The sequence below is a fragment of the Castor canadensis genome, chromosome 4, assembly GCF_047511655.1.
Source record: "Castor canadensis chromosome 4, mCasCan1.hap1v2, whole genome shotgun sequence".
Classification (NCBI taxonomy): Eukaryota; Metazoa; Chordata; class Mammalia; order Rodentia; family Castoridae; genus Castor; species Castor canadensis.
Window position 1 is genome coordinate 91,157,901 of NC_133389.1, and position 22,472 is coordinate 91,180,372.

The 22,472-nt window shown below is 38.1% G+C and overlaps 1 protein-coding gene across 1 annotated transcript in view; it reads right to left on the reverse strand.

The window, feature by feature from the left end:
* Window positions 1-22,256, reverse strand: part of Map3k19 (mitogen-activated protein kinase kinase kinase 19) — a 53,494-nt gene extending 31,238 nt beyond the window's left edge. The window contains exons 1-6 of the mRNA XM_020168413.2: window positions 22,077-22,256; window positions 17,231-17,419; window positions 14,900-15,054; window positions 12,606-12,721; window positions 9,488-9,603; window positions 2,855-2,951 (exon numbers count right to left, since the gene is read on the reverse strand). Of these exons, the coding sequence (XP_020024002.2) occupies window positions 2,855-2,951; window positions 9,488-9,603; window positions 12,606-12,721; window positions 14,900-15,054; window positions 17,231-17,419; window positions 22,077-22,250 (847 nt within the window). The 5' untranslated portion in view covers window positions 22,251-22,256. The remainder of the gene's footprint in view (window positions 1-2,854; window positions 2,952-9,487; window positions 9,604-12,605; window positions 12,722-14,899; window positions 15,055-17,230; window positions 17,420-22,076) is intronic.
* Between the last annotated feature and the right edge of the window lie 216 nt (window positions 22,257-22,472).

The following is a 22,472-nucleotide window of genomic DNA, read 5'->3' on the forward strand; positions in this document are numbered from 1 at the left end:
CTATTGTGAATAGTGCCGCAATAAACATGGGTGTGCGAGAAATAACTTCTGCTGTTCTAGCATCCAGTTTGTGGCACTTTGTTATGGCAGCCTGGGTGGACTGAGGCAGCTCTGGTTTTTCAAAGGTTTATGAATTTTCTAATGTCTTTTACAAATCCCTTCCTTTTCAACCCAACTAAGAGTAGGTTCTCCTAACTGTGGCTAAGAATCCTGATGTACTTACATTGTATTTAAAATTTTTTGACTGGATATGAAAGTGCATACCTGTGACCCCAGTTACTTGGGAGGCAGAGGTAGGAGGATTACAATCTGAGACCAGCCCAAATAAAAGTTAAGCAAGACTCTATCTGAAAAAAATAAACTAAAAGCAAGAAGGACTGGAGGTACAGCCCAAGTGGTAGAGCACTTGCCTATACCCTGAGTTCAATCTCCAATAACACACACACACACAAATTTTAATCCAATAATTTTAGAAAATAGACTCTTCTTTACTCATGAAAACAGTAAAGTTATAGTCTCAATTTCTAGTCTAGAATGTTTGTGTCTGATATCTTCTAGGAAAACAGGTGGTTTCTTAATCACCTTTCTCAAGGAAAGAAGATTTTTGTACTAAGAAAAAGGATGAAGAATTTTGCTGGGTGCTGGTGGCTCATGTCTATAATCCTACATACTTGGGAAGCTGAGATAGGGAGGATCAAGGTTTGAGGTTATCCAGGGGTGGGGGCTATTAGGGAGACCCCATTTCAACCAATAGCTAGTAATGGTGGTATGTGCTTGTCATCTCAGCAACAGAAGGAAGCATAAAATAGGATTTTTTGACCATAAATTATATTTCACACAGTATCCTCTGCAAAAGCCCATAATAAAACAAATGCATACTGCAAGAACACTTTAGTTCTCCATAAGGATTGTTAAGTTATTTTTTTAAAACAATTGATAGATTGATGATTGATTGGTTACAGTGCTGGTGATCAAACCCAGGGCTTTATACGTGGTAGACAAGCACTCTACAATTGAGCAACACCTTCCACCCCCAAGAATCTTAAGATCTATGGGAGTACTCCAAACATTATTACGTTATATGTATTTTAACTAGTGATAGTCCCTTTTTAATAGAATACTATGATGGACAGACAGATGTAAATGAAATGATTAAATATATATTGTGTTTACAACACAATAGTCACATGGTATATGCATAAGGACTTCATAAAGTGTGTGAGCACTCTGACCATAAAAATTAGAGGTATGCTAGAAATAACATGTAAATGGGATGTGAAGAGATTAAATTGATATTTTAAGAGACATTAATATTTAAGATGAAAAAATGCACGATAATGCTCATGACACTTTTACTTTAGACTGATGGAAAGGAGTAGCTAGCTGAAGTGAAGTCTATCAACTATGAGGAGAAATTTCATCAGAAAGATCATTGTTTCTTTGAAATTTGAACTCAACTTACTAAGGCTTAAAACTACAAGTGTGTTATAGCTCTTAAGTGAAAACCAATTTGAAAAGAGCAACTAGCACCTCAAATGGCAAGTCATCTCCAAGTTGAGCAGAATAAATGAAATATTCAACCTCCTGGAAGGTGCTTAGGGACAGTATCAGGGTTCTGAGAACTCAGATTTGAAAGTCAAAGGCAGACCACAAGGAGATGTTTGGAAGGGGAACAGGATTTGTTTATTGTAGTTGGTTCTTCCAGACTTAAGGGTGTTCATAATTATAACTATTACTAAATTAGTCTCTGCCTTCAGCCTAGGGAGAGGTTCTCAATGAATTTGAGAAAATCAGGAGTCTGCCCAAGCCAGGGCAGCCAGCACAAGGGGCCAAGGAGACAGAGGTGAGGGAAGAATGGCAGCCTTCAGTGAGGTGCAAAGGGACAGGACAAACAGTTCAGAGGCCAGCATTCCTGGAGTGTTAGAGATGGAAGCCAGAAAACTGCCAGAGAGAAACTGGAGCAGCTCAATAAACATTTAATTTAAGAAGGTTATGGGTGGGGCCAGGTGCCAGTGACTCATGCCTGTAATACTGGCTACTTGGGAAGCTGAGATTGGAAAGATCATGGTTCAAGGCCAGCTCAGTTCAAGGCCAGCATGGGCAAATAGCTAATGAGACCTCCATCTCCAAAATAACCAGAATAAAATGGACTGGAGGTATGGCTCAAGTGGTAGAGCACCTGCCTTGAAAGTTCAAAACCCTGAGTTCAAACCCCAGTCCCACTGCAGAAGAAGGAGGAGGAGGAAAAGGATAGGGAGAAGGAGGTTACACAAATGTGATCACTGTTGTGACTATTTTCTGAAGTAAGAATCTGCAAATACCTTGTGGTCTGCAAGAACACTCAGGGACATTGCAGGCTAATATATTCGAAATAGGTGTTCTGGAAAATTCCTGACTTACTGCCTCAGAGAATAAAAGGCTAAGCTTTGGGGCTTTTTCACTAGTTCACTCTCCCACCTTCCCCTCAAGGGAACCAACAGCTCAGGAACCACTGGTTGTTGATAGAGAAATGTTTGATTCTGCAAGGGGACAAATTACTGGACAAATTCCTGGATGGAAGATTTTGAGAGGAAAGCATGTTGTCAGACAAAAAGAAAAAGGACAGAGAATGGCCGCTGAGCTGAGTGGGGTGGACCACAGAGAAAAGCCAGGAGAGGGTTGCCCATTTGGGCAGGAACAATTTGCTAAGACTGACTGATTCATATGTAGACTAAAAGACAGAATGTTGGGAGGTTTTTATTTTCCTCTATGCTTTTCTGTGTTTTCAAAGTTGCCCTGAGTGCTTCTGAAATTGAGGAGAAACCCAAATAATCAATGTTATCTCTGTAAACACATCTAGCCCAGAAGCAGATACCTTCTATCCTGGATGGCCAGTCTTGTCCTTCACTCCTGGAATTTTGTTCTTCACTAACCAATATGGACTGACTGCAGTCATCATCCTGGTTAAAGTCCTGCAATACCAGAAAATAAAAACTCAGTTATGCAAAGTGCTACTTTATTGGCAGAGTAAATGTTGACTTTCCAATGCTAACATTTCACACTATGGATTCCTTTTAAATTGGATAAAGTATTTAGGACTAAAATAATGGGAAAGGCTCTGGCCCTGGAGCACAGGCTCACACAGTTACAGATGTGATTAATTGCATAATCAAAAATGAAGATCAAAGCTGAAATCACATAGACACATAGAAATTCAATATTTCATACTTTATTATTTCAGTATCCAGGCCTCTAAGCTGCCACAAATTCCATCTAAATGGGTAACTGGAAAGAATCCTTCGGCCACAGTCACAGTGAACAACCCCAAAGGAACATGATCTTTTCCATAATGCCTCCCTGCAGCATCATTTACAAATGGTGATGATGGAAATCCCTGTCCCTTGTGGAAGCTACAGATAGAACCCTAGACTGAAGGAGGCAGCAAAGCCGATTAGAGTTTTCACTATGACAGCTTTCTGGTATGATCATGATGCATGACTTTCCAAACTTCCATATTGCCCTCTAGAAAATCATCATCATGCTGAAAAACAAAGTTGAAAACCAATTTGACTTACAAAAAATACTCTGAATTCTATAACAGGAAAATATCTTCTTAGTAGAATTCACTGTGGTTTTTTGTTTTTGTTTTTGAGACAGGATCTCACTATGTAGCTCATGCTGGCCTCAAACTGACAGTCCTCCTGCCTTAGCCTCCCGAGTTCTGGAGTTATAGGCCTGCATTGCCACAACTGGACCTTAGTAAAATTCACTGTTGTTGATAGGTTCCTTTTTTAGAAGTTGTTGCTGTTGATTTTTGTGCTTTAAAATTTCTAGAACCAAGCTAGGAGTATTCCTCAGTGGTAGAGTACATGCTTAGTATATACCAGGCTCTGGATTCCATCCCCAGCACCACATAAAAGAAAAAAAAAAAAAAAACCTAGAGCTATGATAGATGCATCTGGGTGTTCCAATTAGCTCTCTCACTTCTATGATCTAGGTGTGTCACCTATTTGAAGGGACTGTTGAGTTAAAAGTCTTTGCCCTAAAGGAGGTGCCTGTTACCTGACAGTTCAAACACTCAGTCACAAAAAGCCTCTGATATTTCATACATCAATCCCCAAGATAACATGGGAGTTTTTGCTTTGTTCATTTTAATTATCATAGAAAATAACGAAAGTAAAAGCCTCCATTTATACTGCTATTGAAAAATATCTTTAGGTATGCAATCATAATAACTTAGTTACTGTACCTTACTTTCATGCCACACTTTGTACTTTTTTTTTTACTTTGTACTTTTTTATTAGCGTATATTAATTGTACAAAGGGATTTCATTGTGATACTTCTATACATGAATATAATGTACTTTGATCAAATTCACTCCCTCCATTACTCTTTCTTATCACCCCTCCACAATTCATACTTTTTTTTCTTGGCAGTACTGGGGTTTGAATTCAGGGTACCATGGGCAGGTGCTCCACCACTTGAGTCACTCCACCAGCCCACAATTCATTATTTTGAAAGCATAGTCTATCTCCTGGCAAAGGTAAGGTACCTTATGTCAGACCATTCTGGCTATCAGTGGCAGATGGCTTCATTCTGTTCCTAGACTGTTGTCAATTTCACTGCTTGTCCTCTGCATTTCAAAAATTCTACCATTATTGAGCAAGATCCTCTCCCTCCCAATACAAAGGAGGTTTTACTCTTTTCACAATATACAGAAATACAAAAATGTATTTTAAAAAGCAAAAGAAAAAAAATTACTACAATCTGACAACTAAAAAGTAAGCACTGTTAACATAGAAAACCTCTTTCCTTTATTTTTTCCTAAGTATTTGAAAATCTATTTGAAATTATAACTTTGTATCTGCGTTTTCACTTGGATAAACATAAGTACTACAGAACTTAGAAGCCTGAAGCAGGAATATGGCCAGGTTCAAGGCCAACCTGGGCTACACTGTCACAAAACAAAAAGATAAATATATGTGCTCCCCGTCTCTCACCATGAGAAACCCTATGCTCCCTTAGGTCTCTGCCAGCAAGAAGGACATTGTAGATGTCTCTTGGACCTTGGACCAGAACCATCAATCAAAATAAACCTCTTTTCTTTATAACTTAAAAAGGATAAATTTATTACTTATTCAGTAAACATCATTTTAATGGAATTTGAAGTTTCTTTCCTTCAATACATATCAATCAGAAAGTCATAATAGTATTTCTATAATAAGGTCCATTTTAAATTCTTCATTATCACACCAGTGCTGTGGACATCATTGGGATTAATACTAATAATATATTAATATTTATACAGTATTTCTTTAAAGTAGATTCTTAGGTATTGAATTATTAATCTAAAGAGCATGAAAAAAATTTTTTACACACACTCCTTTAAAATAAAGTTTGTATCTCTTTATATTCTATTGGCAGTAGGTGGGTATGTTTTACTTCTCCCTTATCAATTATCACCATTTTTCATTTTTATTTATTTTTAGATTTTGAACTCAGGACCTTGAGCATGTAGGCAAATGCTCTACTATTTGAACCACACCCTTTTTGCCTTAGTTATGTTGCAGATAGGGTATCACACCTTTGCCCAGAGCTGGTATTGGGCTATGATTGTCCAACTTTTACTTCCCGAGTAGCTGGGATTACAGCTGTGTACCACCATGCCTGGCCCTTCTTTTCATTTTAATTAATGTAATATGTGAGATTGGTTGTCTTATTATTATTTGAATGTACACACTGTGATTACAGAAAAAGTAAGAGATGATTTTACAGGCTTACGAACCATTTGAGTTTTTCTTTTTATTATCAAGCTTGGGTCAGCTCCTTAGTCTAGAACCTTCTAAGACCACAAAGCACATTTCTAACATTTTCTATGTTTATAATGATTCACTTTGTGAACATAGGAGCCTCATTTGGAACTGTTAAATGTACAACTGATTCTTATATCCAGTTTGTTGATTAATGAGGTGTGGTCAGTCTCCACTGCTCAATTAATTTATCAGTGTGTCCTTTTGGAAAAGTTGGAAGACAGCAGAGTGTAGACAAACCTACCTACAAACACACATTAATGACTAGTGTTGTTATGTATGTAGTGCCAGGCATTGTATTATGCATCTTACTATATTAGCTAATTTTATTCTGACAGCAACTCTACAGGTAGAAACCATTACTTTCATTTTACACATGTAGCTCAGAGAAGTTGAGTATGTTATACAGCTAGCCAGTGGAAAAGCCAGGATTTACATCTAGACTCTGAAGTCTGATTTCAGAGTTTGTAATCATTCTGCTATCTTGCTACCATGAAAAGTTTGAAATTAAGAATTTCCACAAGAATCAGAAAGAGCAGAATTAACAACAGTAAGCAAAATGAAGAGAAAGGATATTCAAACCTAAGTTACAAGCTTTACGCAGAAAAAAAAAAAAAAGCATGTAATATTGAGCTGATGTTTTTGCTCAAGTGGTAGAGCTCCTGCCTGGTAAGCGCAAGGCCCTGAGTTCAAACCCCAGTACTTCCAAAAATAAATAAATACATAAATAAGAGTAAGGATATGTAATACCTATAAGAACCTGATGAAACTTTCTACCCTGGAATAAACTGAAAAACTATAAACACCACAAACACAAAGGATATAGGAAATAAGACCTTCTTTGAAGGTGATCATAGACAGGAAGCTTCTAAAAGCACAGCGGCTCAGAATTTTCTAATCTCTTAAAGAATGTTAATCCTGGAAGGCTTTAAGATGTGCTTGGTGCCTCAAGAAGGAGACCTGAAAAAATGACTCCTAGTAGTGAATGAAGGAGAGAAAGCATCAGCAAATCCCAAACCTATATGAATTTCATACACCATCGACAACCACCCAGGAGATGAGAGATGGATGAGAAATGGAGCATAGCAGTCTAACTTGCAAACAATAAACCTCCAAACACAGGTAAGAGAAGAGCAACCCACGAGTCATATGCAATTAAATTGGGAAAGAAGATTCTGCTCAGATGAAAAAAGCCTGGGAGAGTTTAGGAACAGCCTCTCAGGAGCAGCCCTACAAGCAAGGCGGCTGCTTGCATTTGTATACTGTAAACACCAATTTCAGACAAACAAGGAGAGACACAATGCTCCATTCAAAGTAAAGACTGGAAGGATGACCTTGGGTTTTGCTATTCAAACCGTAGAGAAAGCACAGGGAAGAAAAGGCAAGTCCAACAATGAAGAAATCTATTTCACCCTCAAAAATAAGTTCAAACTTTATTTCAACCACAATAAGGAAAACAGACATTGAAAGTTCAAAATCAGGTTTTGAAGTTGCATGTAAACAATGTACTAATATAAAGAAATGTTTTAGTTCTTTCAAAAATAAAATTACTTACATGTATCATAAAAATGAAAAGTAAATGTGTCTGCTCATCAACTCCTAATGCTTGGCACTCACTTTAAATAATGGTCTATAGGTATTTTATTTCTACTACTATATAATATTAGTAACTAAAACAGTATAACCTTTAAAATTATAACAAAACCTATTATCTAGTAGAGTTTTTTGGGGGGGTATTGGTTTTTATTTTGTTTTGTGTGTGCTGGGGATCGAACTCTGGTCATTGAGCATGCTAAGCAGGAGCTCTACCACTGAGCTACCCAAACCCCACAGTGGGGTTTCTCAGCCTCAGCACTGTTCACATCTGAGGATGGATAATCCTTCATTGTGAGGCTGCTCTGTGTGTTGTAGGATGATAAGCTACATTCTTACACTCTATCCATTAGACGTCACTTGCATTCTGCCCAATGACAATACCAAAAATGTCTGCAAACTTTGCCAAGTGTCCCTTGGGGGCAATGGGAGCCCCCATGAGATTCAGGATATGAAAACCACTCTGGCAAGATGCAGATTAACCTGTTTAGAAAGATTATAAGTGAGCAAAGATAAAATGTTCAAATAGTATTTAAAAATAAAAGTTTCTATTCAACTCCTCTTACCTCATGCCCCAGATAAGTCTTGTTTTAGCCATTTTTACTTTCATATAATAAAAAAATTTTATCAAAATCAAACTGCATAATTTTCAATAATCAAATAATACTAAAAGATTTATAACAAAACAGTAATGTTCTTCTCTATCTCTTTCCTCAGAGGTAATCACTTCCAAACACTTAGCTGTCTCTTTAGTACTTTCTTCATTCATATCTTTAGATAATTATTTTGAGTAAGACATCACCTATTCACTTCTTATGTAATAGTTGACAATTTAGCATTCTCATGCTCTACTCCCATTCCCTCAGTAAAGTCACTTCTTTGTTATTAAATCAATCCCAAAATACAATTATGATGACATGGGCATTGTACTATGCAGCAGTATATTGTAGTATAATATAATTATACTTTACTTTATAACTTTATTTTCCTAGACAAAACTCAAAACCCCTGTTTGTTTTTAAGTAAACTTTTTAAAGAGCAATTTTAGGTTCACAGAAAAACTGAGAAGGTACAGAATTCCCATATACCACTGTCCCTACATATGCATAGGTTGCTCCATATCACCGTCCCCCACTACAGGTGATACACTTGTCAATGTTGTGTTATGCTTTAGATAGGACGTGTTCCCTAAAAGGTTCATGTGTTGAAAGCTTAGTCCCTAGCTGGTGGATCCTGTCATTAAGAGGTGATTGGATCATGAGGGTCTGGCCTGTCATAAGTGGATAAATTCATTGATGGATTCACAACTGAATGGACTACTGGGAAATGGTAGAAAATAGGAGGTGGAGCCTGGTTGAAGGAGTGGATCACTCAGGACCTGCTTTAGTGGGTATATCTTGTGCCTAGCCCCTTCTCTGCTTTGTGTTTGCCATGAGGTGAGCTGCTTTGCTCTACCACAAGTCCTGACTATGATGTTCAGTCTCACTTCAAGCCCACAGCAAGGGAACCAGCCCTCATGATGTGCTGGTGTGCACAGAAAACAGACCCCAGAAAGTTCTCTCTCTCTACCACAAGAGAATACAATGAGAAGTTGGCAGTGTGCAATCCAGAAGAGGGCCCTCACCAGAATCTAACCATGCTGGCACCCTGATCTTAGATTTCCAGCCTCCAGGTCTGTAAGAAATAGATTCCTATTGTTCGTGAGCCACCTAGTTACGATGGTACTTAGTTATAGCAATCCATAGTGACTCACACACACACACACACACACACACCCACCCACGAGACTCAGAACTGAATAACACTACTCTGAAAATAAACTCTTAGAAGAGTGTCTAATTGTACTGTATATTTGTTAGTGATAACATCAAAATATAATTGTAATTTATGATTATTATAAAATATTCAAACAATACAAATGAAGTGGTAGATGAAGCAGGTTACCTATTTTTTTGCCTTTTAAAATCTTTTTTTTTTTTTAAGTAAAAGTGATAGTAAAGTTTATTAGAAAAGGAACACATACTTTGAATAGACTGAAAGCGGGTCATCTCTAGAGAGAGAACAAGCATGACCTTATTTTGTTTCTTTAAAGGGAACATCTTACCTCGTTGCTGCTGATGCTTTGCAATGTTATGGTTTGATTTTTGGTAACTGTCATGGTATCAGATGGAGAGGAGTTTGCTTCATGACAAATGTCAAGCAATGATTCAGCATGAGTTTCTGTCAGAAAGAAACATAATATTGCGTTTTGATAAGATTACTCCCCAACAATTTTACAGGAAGGTCTAGTTCTAATTTCTAAAACCTGCTCTATTTTGTCAAGTTTTGTTAGTCTTGGATCCTGATGAAGCTTCAGGTAATAGTTTTCACTGAAAGAGATGTAAAAACAAAAGAATTCATATGTGTTAATTTTTCACCACTGTGACCAAATACCTGAGAAAAACAACTTAAAGGAGGAAATATTTATTTTGGCTCATGGTTACAGAGGTTTCAGTCCATGGTCGCTTGACCCCATTGCTGTGGGCTTGTGGTGAGGCAAACATCATGGCAGAAGGGCATGGCAAACGTGTGGCAGTGGAGACTGTTCACCTCATGGTGGTCAGGAAACAGAAAGAACAAGAGTGAGGAAGGGGTCCTGATAAGTGAGAGTCTCCAAGAACATGTCCTTAGTGAACTAATTCCTCCACCTTAGGCCCCACCTCTGAAAGTTTCCATCACCTTCCAATGATGTCATCAAATTAGAAATTCATCAGTGGGTGAATCAATTGATTATATCAGAGCCTTCATGGTCCAACGACCTCTGAATGATGGGGATCAAGCATTCAACACTTTTCAAGTCTTTTGTGGGGAAAACTTTATATCTAAACCATAACAGTATGGATTGGCTGTTTTATATTTTTTATTTAAAGAAGCTAATATTCAAGGGAAAAAAATGAACAGATACTTTGAGATTTTGAGCCAGTGAAATATTTAAGAAAGCTGAAGTTCAATCAATCAACATTTACGCACCCACCAAACTTTAAATTCTATGGAGAATTAAAAGTTATCAAGGGCCAGATCTTGACTCAACATAAATTGAATCAGATTGAACTTGATGTCTTCATTCTCATTGCAGCTACCTCTGTGGGGTGCTCGGGCATAGGGAAGAGATTTTGAACCACTAAAGCCAGAAGTAGGTGGCTTCTTTTCTCCATGAGTCCCCAGTGTGGATGATGTTTACCCTTCATCTTTCTGCTGGTGGGTTGTTGGAAGGGACAGACTTCTCTATGTCTTCCAGCTAGATCCTGGGACACTTTAATGCATTGTTCAGAGTAGTGAAGACTTTATGATGTTTTTGCTGATAGTGACTTTTCCTTCAATGAATTTCCACACTACCCTGGAACATTCATGGGGAGTGAGGATGATCTCAACACTATATGGCTAGCAACTGAAATCAGAGTAATGCAGGGACTTGCAGATCATCCAGTAATTAAAAAACAAACAAACAACAACAAAAAACCTTAGACCACACAATCTTTTTTCTTTAGTGAGTGGAAGGGGAGATACCATGAAGTTAAATAAATAGTAATCAGCTATTATCCCTTCAAATATTTTGGGCTAACTGGTTTGTTTTAGGCAAAGCTGCTAAGTGGAACCCTTAATGATCAGCTGGAAATCACATTTGCTCTGCACTTGCCAAGAACAAAGGCACTCAGCTACTCTGAGCACATCTCCCATCTAGCATTGAAGCCCCATTGACAGAGTTTTGAACACCAGAGACTCCCAGTTAGTTCCCAAGGGGCATTACTATTATATCTATCCCCCCTTCTGCTATCCTGACTTCCAGAAAAAGCAAGAGCTCTTTCAGAGCGAGGAGCTTCTTCCAGTGGCTCTTCCATTGCCTTGCAGCTGAAACAAAAGTGAACCTATACTCAAACCCTCCATTTCTTTACCATATTTTCCTTCTTTATTCTTTGTCATCTATTTTTTTGTCTCCATTCTGCCATTTAATCTTTTATACTTCTTTCTCACATCTGCCTTATAATCTCTTTTCCAATTTGATCTTGTTTCCCACTACTTTCTTTTCTAAAACTCTCTCCCTATTCTCCTTCCTCTCTTATTTCTTTGAATTGCACACTTCTCTCCAGTTGTGGGTGTGCCTCCTTGGCTCAGTCCTCTGCCAGTTTCTCACCATCAACAATCCTTCAACCATCTCACCCACTGCTAGGACCTCAAAATCTCTCAAGTTAGCATATCAACCCATCCTTTCCCACAAGCCCCATCCTATAGAAAATGGCTACTTGAAAGTCCCAAGTTTCCATCAAATTCAGTGTTTTAAACTTATTACCTCCTGTTTACTATCCTCACCAAACCAGAATGTTCTCCAATTTTGTTGTACTCTACCGTAATGGGATGGAAACTTTAGAATCATCTTTAACTCATCTTTCTCAAATTTTGTTTCTGTCTCTCCTCTAACAACTTTAGATCTCTGAGGGCTGTGAATTGGTTTCACAATATCTCTTAGACTTACCATAGCTACCACTTTTCAGGCCCACTACCACATCCATTCAACGACTCTTTCTGGCTCTTATTACCACACTTATGGACATTTCTATAGTTTCTCCTCACATCCATCTTATACAGTAAGAGCAGGTTAATTTTCCAAAAACATGGCTTTTATCATTCTCTGACTTAATATGCTTTACTAATTTTATGTTTTGATAAAAAAAATATGTCCATTTAAGGCTTTCCCCTCAATGAACCCAGTTTCTTTCTGAATCCAATCTTTTGTTTCTTTTTTCTCTGACATGCACTTTCTGTTCCAGTCTCTACAATAGCCCCTGGGATAACCCCAGGTTACTCAGAGCATGGTGCCTCTACTACACAAAATCAAATTTCTTCCTGTTTCAAGATCAGATGGAGTCTTACTTGTTCCATGAGAACTTCTTAGGTAGAACCTTGTCTCCTGCCCCAGAAGTATTTTTTTAAAAAACTTCAAACAATAAAGTCAAGCAGCTCTGACTTACATGATGCACCCCTGACCATACTGTACACTTTCAAGAGTTTGGAGCCTGCATTAGACATCTTTGTAGCCTCCGAGCATGCAGTCATGGGCTTTATAGAGTCACTGCTCCATAAATAGTTGTTGGCTTGATTTAATTAAAGGATCCATCAAACACATGTAAAAAAACAAAGAGCTAATTTAGTTGGGAAATGTGTGTGTGTGTAATAGTAATATTTACCTGGTTTGGGCATAGAATTCATGAGGATGTCCAATAACTGCTGTTTCCTCAAACTCTGTATTTGTGACACATAATGTATTGCTGATTTTCCACGGAAATCACAGAGTTTGGGATCTCTAGAAAGAATAGAATCAGCATCAAAGATTATTTAGTTAAATCTGTTGAAAAGGAAACCACGGGAGGGAGAGCCATCAACATCAAGTAAATAAAAAGTTAGCCTATGTAGTTGGGGAATACTAATGACTTCAAAATGAACAAGATAGAGGGGATAATTTTTCAAGATTTTAAATAAGAGAAATAGTCTCTATATTTTGTTCCTACCTCTATTCTAAGGACATTCTAAGATTTGCAGAAACTTTCTAACTTTGGACAAAGTTTTTAATAATTTAATGATGCATAAATAAAATAAAAATATCTTAATAAACTATTGTTTTATCATTCCAAAAAGCTGATTTGATTTTTTTCTTTCCAATACTTAGGTATTGCTGACTCACTTGACATTTTTTTTTTCTAAAAGGTAATAGTTACTTCTCTTATCATTCAAAATAGTGGAATGGCACAGAATCTCCTTTTTTTGCAGTACTGGGGCTTGAACTCAGGACATTTACCTTGAGCCACTCCATCAACTGTATTTTTGTGAAGGGTTTTTCGAGATAGGGTCTCTTGAACTATTTGTTTGGGCTGGCTTTGAACCACAATCCTCCTGATCTCTGCCTCCTGAGTATCTAGGATTACAGGTATGAGCCACCAGTGCCCAGCTAGAATTTCTCCTTAAAATTAACTTGGGGGTATTGCTCAGTGGAAGAATGCTTGCCTAGAATGTGTGAGATCTTGGGTTCAATGCCCAGCACTACAAAATAAAATAAATTATGCGATTTTTTTTACAGCTTCTTGACTGAGAGAGCCATCTTGTCATAAAATCCAGTGTCCTTTTCCACATTATCATTAAATTCTTCCTTCCCTTGCTCTGATTTTGTTGAGCACTACTGGCTGATCTTAGGGCTTCTTCCAACACCAGGAACATCTTATTCTCTCTCCACTATACTGAATTCTACCATTAGATACTGGCTCAGAGAGATCCATAGGGTAAATGATGAGAATCCTGTTAACAGATTATAGTGAAGGAAACCACTCTCTTTGTCACATCCTGGGACAAGCAGCAAGTTGATCATGGATCTCCAACCTAAATCCTTTCAGTTTGAGTCTTTTTGTTGCTACTGACATCCATCAAAGGCTATAATTCAAAAGAAATAGCATAGAACTAGAATTGGAGGGCTGCCACTGTTTTGAAAATATAGCCTTAAGCAAAGTCATTGACTTTGGAACCTCTGTTTGCCCGTATCCCTAGACCAGTGTTTCTCTACATGACATCTTTAATCTTCTATAGTCTTGGACCTCAATCCAAACCTATCAGACATCATCTCATGAGTGGTGTCTAGCAATATGCATTTTTAACAATCACTCCAAGCAGTTTCTTGATACTAAGTCTGAGATAGTTGCAAAATTCCATTTTCATTTCCTTACAACAATACTTTTATAATAATTCACATCCTTGACCATGCTTTTTTTTTCTTGAAGTTCCCTCCTCTTTTTTTTTTTTTAATAAAATTCATATGAAACACTGAGAAACAAACTGGACCATCTGCTCTTACCTGATGATAAGATAGCTAGGTAAGAGTAGTAGAAAAGAGAAGTAGAAAAGTACTAGAAAAGTAGTAGAAAAGTACAATTCTCACATGAGAAACTGCTTAAATAACCCTTTTTTTAAAAGTTGTTACTTGCATTTGGCAAATAATCATTTTCAGATAACTGAAAATCACTATAATAAATCACTTTTGATAGATTGACAATGCTTTTCAAAATAATTAGTAACATCTTAGAGGTAGGCAGCTGCATAGTCAAGAATAATTTGACATTCACAATAACTACCCAAACAGTAATTATTTAAACAAATAATACAAAGACCTGGGTAACTTAAGAATAATAGACAGCAAATTTTAACACTTGTGCATCCTTTGCGATTGTGAAGTCACTTTCATAATGATGTGTATGCATTTAATATAATAAGAGACGGCTGGGAATGTAGATCAGTGGGAGAGCACTTGCTTAGCATGCAAGAGGCCTTGGGTTTGTTTTTCCAGCACTGGAAAAACAAAATAAAACAAAACCAACCCCCCCCCACACACACACATATGAAAACAATCTATATGTCCAGGTTTCCATGTGACTTCTGTAGATAACAGTGGAATAGATACCCCTCAGCTGGTGCTGACTGACCAACCACTCATACTCACGCACGATGCCTAAGGAGCTCAGACAGAACTTCCGCAGGTCTGTAGACTGTTAACATATCAAGACTCTCAAACAGGTCCACGTCTCTCACGGCCAGCATCAGAGAGGTCAGGCCATGTTGGTTTGGGAAATTTATATCCAGGAACTCTTCGGATGCCTTCAAAAACATGGGGCTTTATTTCCATTGTGTTTTTACCATATAGCTACTTAAATTAATCTTTGCATGTTTGTTGCTTAAAAAATTTTTCATTTGAACTTTTGTTTTTTTGGGGGGTAGGTGCTGGGAATTGAACCCAGGGCCTTGCATGAAAGCATTTATACTACCACAGAGCTACACCCCCAGCCTTAATTTCAATACATTCTTTCTCAATTTGTATCTTGAGAGGGAGTTAATAAAGTGAAAGAACACAACCCTGAAAGATAGGCAGACCTGGTTTTCAGTCTTAGCTCCATTATTTAACCTCCCAAAAAGGTTATACAATGACACCATTTTAAATGGTTGATGAAGTCACCTTGATAAAATAAGGGATGCCCTATTAAATGATGAATAATTTTCATTTGCAACACACTTATACTAAAAACTATTTGTTGTTTATCTGAAACTTAAATTTAACTGGGTATCCTATATATATTTTTTTGCAAAATCTGACAACTTGCTGATCTTCAGAGTACTGAACTGTAAGCTTGGAATAATGGTGTCTTCCTTGCAGAGTTGTTTTGATGATTCAAAAGAAAGAATATGAAAATCATTCAGCACAGTGTCGAATACACAGTATATGTTCAATAAATATTTATTGAATGAATGAATTTTTGGAATAATAAGACAGCTCATTTAACTGTATTTATATAGTTAGGTGGAGGTAGATATATGGATGTTATTAGTCACTTTAATGAAAGTAAAATTTAATTTGGACAATTAAGAACTGAAAAGTCACTGGAAGACCAAAATATCCAAATTGCTCATTTTATACACCAAAGTAACTCATTAATTTCCATCTCTATTTCACTTTCTGCCATTGTAGTACAGTCAGTGTCTCTATCTCAGCTTCTCTAGGGACAAAATAGAGATAATGCTATTACTTCAGCAGGGTGCTGTGGGAATTAATTAGTCAATTTTTTTCAGTCTCTGAGCAGAAACTACCTCTTATATCAATGTTTATTATTAGCTAGAACCAATATAAAACTTTTGAGCTGAAAGTCGGTTTACAATAACACAGGAGTTTAGTATCTGTTGATTAAGCTTTGGATAGTTTACAGGCACTAGTTCTTAAGCTAGGTTGCTAAATCTTCAGAGGTGACAAAGGTGGCTAAGAAAATAGACATTGAGTTACAAGTTTATCTGTCAAGAATACCATTAAAATAAAATGTATTGTCTTTCAGAAAAAAAGAAAGACATGTTCTGTTCATGATACATGGCAATTTTAGACTATCATCTAGTAAAACAAAAGAATTTAAAGCATACTTTGGTTTTGTTATATCTATCCTTGAACTGTATGTGACTAGAATATCTTTCACTTCTTTAGCTGTTTGTGTCTTTACCGTAAGGGATTAGAAGAAACTGTTTCCTAGCAGCAATTGATTTTCTTTCAGCTGGAAGGTCACATGGGTGTGACAGTATCTTTGAAGGTAAATGCCAAGAACAGGCAATTGCTAGTTATGAGCGTCCAAGTTTATGCATGTGATTTTGTAAGGGGCTTTGGGGGGAAATATCTATAGGTAGTAAATTCTAAATAAAAGGATCGATATCCCCAAAAGACAGCATTTTAAACATGGATACTTTTACGTCCTTTAGTGGCAACTAAATATTATGCAAGGCACGGGCTCTCTGATTCCCTTTTCAGGATAAAGATAATAACTGCTTCTGGTCCAAAGGGATCTAAACAGCAATTGTACAAATGGCAATGATGTCAAGGGAACTCCTCTGAGCAAGAGGACACTAGTCTTCTGGGAACTTCCTGAGAGCACATCATTTCCCAGGCGTACTGCCTGCCTTCTAGCATTCAGCTGGAGGAAGGTGGAAATAGGCTCCTATTAGGCTCTTTTATTATCTTGTTGTCCATCCCAGTGTCCTCTTTCTTTCTTTCTTTCGTTTATTTCTTTCTTTACTAGTGTTTGAACTCAGGCTTCACATGTGCCTAAGCACTCTACCACTTGAGCCATGCCCCAATTCATCCTGTTTCTTTCTCATATTTATCCTGTCTGAAACTTCCTGGGATTATATTGAAAAATAACTTATTTTTTTTGAAAAAAACCTTATTTTTCTTTGAAAGGAGTCATATGTAATCTATTCTTATCACCTGCCCTCCCACCCAATGAACATCAATTTCACTGACCAGTAAGTGTTGAAGTTGCTCAAGGTCACCTCGCCATGAACTTTGTAGAAGCTGCATTTGGGGAGCCTGGATTCCACTGACTGCCAAAAGTTGTCTTTGGATATCACAGTTAGCTACATGGACTGCAGTTTGGTTGTTGTAATTGCAAAGGGTGATGTCAGCTCCCTTTTCCAGAAGCAATCCAACGACCTGCAACACAACAGCATTCTTGTATCGTATTTTAGAATACCAAATGTACCTTCAGAGCTGGATAGAAAAACCAACTTAGATGTGGCTCTGATTCATGATAAAGGGAAGAAGAGTGAAAGGGAAATAAAAATGCTCAGTGGCAGAGTGCTTACCTAGCATGTATAAGGCCCTCGATTTGATCCCCAGCACCATGCCCCCCAAAAAAGATTAATTTGAATGCAGGCAACTTCTATTTGCCTCTTTAAATTTGAGAAACAAAAATCTCTGTGAAGCCAGGTGCTACTGGTTCACGCTTGTACTCCTACCTACTCAGGAGGCAGAGATCAGAGGATCACAGTTCGAAGGCAGCCCAGGCAAATATTTGCAAGACCCTGTCTCAAAAATATCCAACACAAAACAGGGCTGGTGGAGTGTCTCAAGTGTTAGAAGTGTGAAGCCCTGAGTTCAAACCCCATTACTGCCAAGAAAAAAATTTCTGTGATATGGATGATTTCTGGGTACTATTTTTTTAGACTAAAGATCTATGAGTATTTTAGATTAAAAATCCACACAGCATTGAAGTTTTATAATAGTCTATAATTTAAAAATATGAAACCAAAGGCCTGGCACTTTGTAGGAAAGTGCTCTATTGCTGGACTATACCCCTAGCTCAGGCTTATATATTCTTGAATGTTGCAAATATTTCTACAAGAAATTCTACGGAGAGCGTAAACTAGACTTAAATTGGTGAAGTAATCATTTATTCCATACATAAGGACTGGGTGCCCAGTGTGTGTCAAGAACTGTCCTTGGTGCTGAGACCCCAACAATGAGCAAAATGAGCTGCTTTTAAGTCATTTACAGTCTAGTGAGGAGCAGAGGTAGATAGAAGGGCACTTGTACCACAGTGTGATGAATGTAAGGTAAACAGGTAAATACATGAGACTGAAGTGGAGTGAACATCATTAAGCTGTCTTGAAAAGTCCAGGAAGGCTTCTGGGAAAGTCATGTCTAAATTGATGTCCCAGGAATTAGACTCATTTAACAAGCAATGAGTGACTGGAGGAAAGATTTTTCCAAACAAAGGCTATCGTGTGACTAAAGGACAGTAGACAAGAGGAAAATAACATCCAAACTGCAGATGGAGTTATGTATGGCTGGGCTCAGGATAGAAGGAAGGAAGGAGATGTGGGTTAAGTTAGCAATCCCTAAATCCTGAAACACTTCGCAAATCCCTTTGAGGAATTAAGGCTGTGTGTACAGGGCAATGGAGACCCAATGAAAGATTTTAATCAAGGAAACAATATGATCCAAACATTATTTTAGAAAAATCACTCTGACTGCCGAAATAAACTGATGTGGGACAAGAGTCGAATGAAAGAAGTCAGTGAGGAAACCGGTGCAGGAGCCTCATGGAGGGATGACGGCAACTGGTAAAGGAAGTGACAGTGGACAGGAGGGTGCTGTAGACGTAACCTAGGAACCTTAAGGAGGGAGAGTTGATGGGCCATGCACATCAATTAGGCATGGAAGCTAACTGAGCTAGAAATCAAGGATAACTCTCAGATTTGGGTCTGTTTTTATCTATCTGTTCTACTGCCACTGCAGACCAGGCTGTCATGCTCCCTTGCCTGAACCAATAGAATAGTCTTTCATAGGTCTTTCCATTTCCAAATTCCTTTTCATGACACCCAGTAGAATGGCTAGAATCAAAAATTCAGATAACAGCAAGTGGTGGCAAAGATGTGGAAAACATGGAACCTCATAGCACTATTTCTGCTGGTTGAAATGTAAATGGTGCAGACACTTTGCAAAACTGTCTAGAAGTTCCTTAAATGATGAAACATTGAGTTAGCATATAATTCAGGAATTCCTCTCCAAGGTATTTAGTCAAGAGAATTGGCATATGAATTATATCCCAATAAATCTGCTTTAAAAAAATGCCTTTGCAAGACTTTCTGACTCAGCCTTTCCAGCCTCATCTTGTGCCACTCTTCACTCTCCCTCAGCAAGCTCTAGCCAACTTTCTATACCTCAAATAGGTACACTTTTTTTTTCCAAAAAGAGCCTCTGTCCTGGAGGTGTGGCTCAAACGATAGAGTGCCTACTTTGCAAGTGCAAAGCCCCCAGTACAACCCCAAAGAAGAGTCTTTGTCCTTGTTATTCCCTCTGTCCCAACTGCTCTTCAAACGTCATCCCTTACCATTATCTGTGTTAGCAGTAATGTAACCACATCAGTGAGGACTTTCCTGACCACCTTATCAAAAGAGGTGATATGTCTATTGGTTAATTCAAAGCACTAATAGCAATTTGTAGTTTATTTAAGTGCCATTTGTTTATTTGTCAGATGTGGTGCACACACTGCACTTGGGAGGTGGAGGCAGGAAGGTCATAAGTTTGAGGCCAGTATGGGCTGTACAGCAAGACCCTGTTTCAAATAAAAAAAAAAAGAAAAAGGAAAAACATCAGAATGTAAGTGATCTTATCATGTAAATATGTTATGAATGAGTGAATAAATAAGTTAAGATAGATGGTGATGCTCTTTAATAAGCTGGGCAGCAAAGATGTAGGTATTCCTAGAGGGATTAGGTTTGGGAGAAAGACGATGAAGACAGTTTTGGACATGTATTTGGGATCTCTATAATATTCAAGGGGAAATATTTGGTTGCAAGCTCAACACAGTATATACACAGGAATTCAGGTCAGAGATATGGGCTTGAATTACAGAATTAAGTGCCATCTCCACCTCATTGAGGGATTTAATACCTATGGGGTGACAAGAATCCATAAAGGAGCCTGGGAAAAAGTTGCCACAGAGGTCAGGGGGAAAGCCAGAAGGAAGCCAATGGAAGGAAACATTTTAAGAAAATTGGTGTCCAAATGTTGCTCTAAGTGCTGAAAGTGACCAAGGACATTGTAGAGGATACTGACAAGAGCAGTTTCACTGAAATGATAGAGGAAGATGCCAGGGTGCAGTAGTTCAAAGATGTGAGGAAGTGCAGACAGTGAGAATTAAATCAGTATATCATTCTTTAGAAAGGCTGTTGGAAAACAATTCTCCACAGATCACTTGTGTGCCTGCAGGGCTTGTGAGCAGAGCAGAGGCACTGGACTGCCTCGTTCTACACTATGTTATAGTGGAGAGCCTTGGGAGACAAATATAGCATCTCCCTCTGGAACAATGGAGAGACATGTTTCGTGTCCATTGTAAGAGATTAAGGTTCCTGGAATTTGACATCCCTCTTCTCTAATGCAATATGCATGTGCAGGTACCACATGGCCCTTTTCAAGTTGCCCTGGGCACTTTGGAGCTTGGGAGACAGAAGGAAAGCCTGATACTCTGTTTCTTACTCAATAATAAAGGTAGCCAACTGTTGTTGTCTCTGGTCTGGGAGTCTCATGTTTTCTGCCAGAATCTAGGAACTATGGTAATCTGTTAGTTTACAAGTGAGGAAAAGTCTCAAGTGCTTCGTAGTTGAGAGTTTTTGCAAAAAAAAAAAAAAAAAAAAAAAAGATGAGAAGACAGAGAGACAGGAATCACAGAGAAAGAATGAAGTCTTCATGGGTTAATTAACAGGATTTAAAGAAGGTTCAGGGGAAATGGTGGCAAACATGTTGGGCAAGTTTTATGGTCAATTGGGCAACAAATATCTTCTACTTTATTGACAGTGGATGAGGAAGGTCTGGGAGGTGGAGGCAGGTTGAATACTAAGAAATAAGTTCAAAGACAGCTGCTCAGACAGTGCTCTGGTTTTTGCTAACTCCTGTGGGTATTCTCTTCCTCACCAATCGGGCAGTTAGCCTCAGCTTCATCCCATAGTGACAATACCAAGATCCATCTTAGGTGGGGAAAAGATTCTGTCCCTTTTAGACCACAGTTACAGAAATGTGCAACTTCACTGAAAAGAGTGAAAACCAGAAAAGACTGAAAGGAGAAAAATGCGTGATTGGTATGGACAGAAACCATGCAAACTTTGAACTTTGGCTGGTCCACTTGGGAGATATGGTAAAGCATAGAGCTTGTGAAAGAAGAGCACTGAGAGCTGTCTTACAGCTCATCCCTTCCTGCTGACCACCTTAGTCAATGACAGTGAGAAGGTATCAGAATTTTTTGTAGCAGATTTTGGCTATCCTAAAACAATAGAAACAATGGATTTTGAACCTTTTGGGGGAGATTTCCTGAGACTAGAGATAAGTCTAGGGAAACTGTAGATGAAGCACTGGCAAATTTCAGGCTCTTCCTGGGCTGGGTTAGCAGTTTGCAAAACTCACTGGCGAGTGAGAAACTGACTCAAAGAAATATAGGTAGATTCTTGTGATTAGCCCTACTTCCTTGGAAAAGTCCCTTACCACTTATATTAAAATCAGATGAAAATTTAATAGGTGCTGTCATGTTAACAAGCAGGAAATGACCTGGATTAAAGTAGACTCCTTTAAAAAAAGCCAAGTTAAGCCTGTGTGCTAACCAAAGTGTAGCCGTGGCCACTAAAGAGTAAGCCAAAGTAGATAACGGTAGTAATAATGACCTTGCCACTGGCTGACATAGGGCTTTGGATGAACTGGAAACACTGGAAGTTCATTTGGTTGAGCAACAAGAAGTCTCCATGCTCTGGAAACCAAATGTAAATATGCCCTGCTCATTGGTGGGGAACTGCTCTTTTTCTCCCTCCTCCTGTACCTCTGTTAGATTTTCTTCTGCTGCAGTAATAAGAGGTGTATTCCCAGTCTTTGGGTGCTGAAAGTCAAGGTTCCCAAGGATGGAGTGGACCTTAGTGATATGGTCACAGATGAGTTCCACATCACCTCTTGAAACAACTTCCAGGAAATCATGAATCAGTTTATTTTTATTCATCTTGCTTGTTCCATATAATTGCCTTCAAGAGAAAAGAAATAATTTATTATATGTGAGCCAGAAAATCAGTGGGTATTTCAAATATAGCACACTCTGCTTTTACTATCACCTGTTTCCTTCTTTTATATATAAAATATTATAATAGTTTTTAAAACAATATTTTCAAAAGGGAGAAGATCCTACATTCCCTTCAGGCTTGGTTCTTCACATACGTTTTAAATT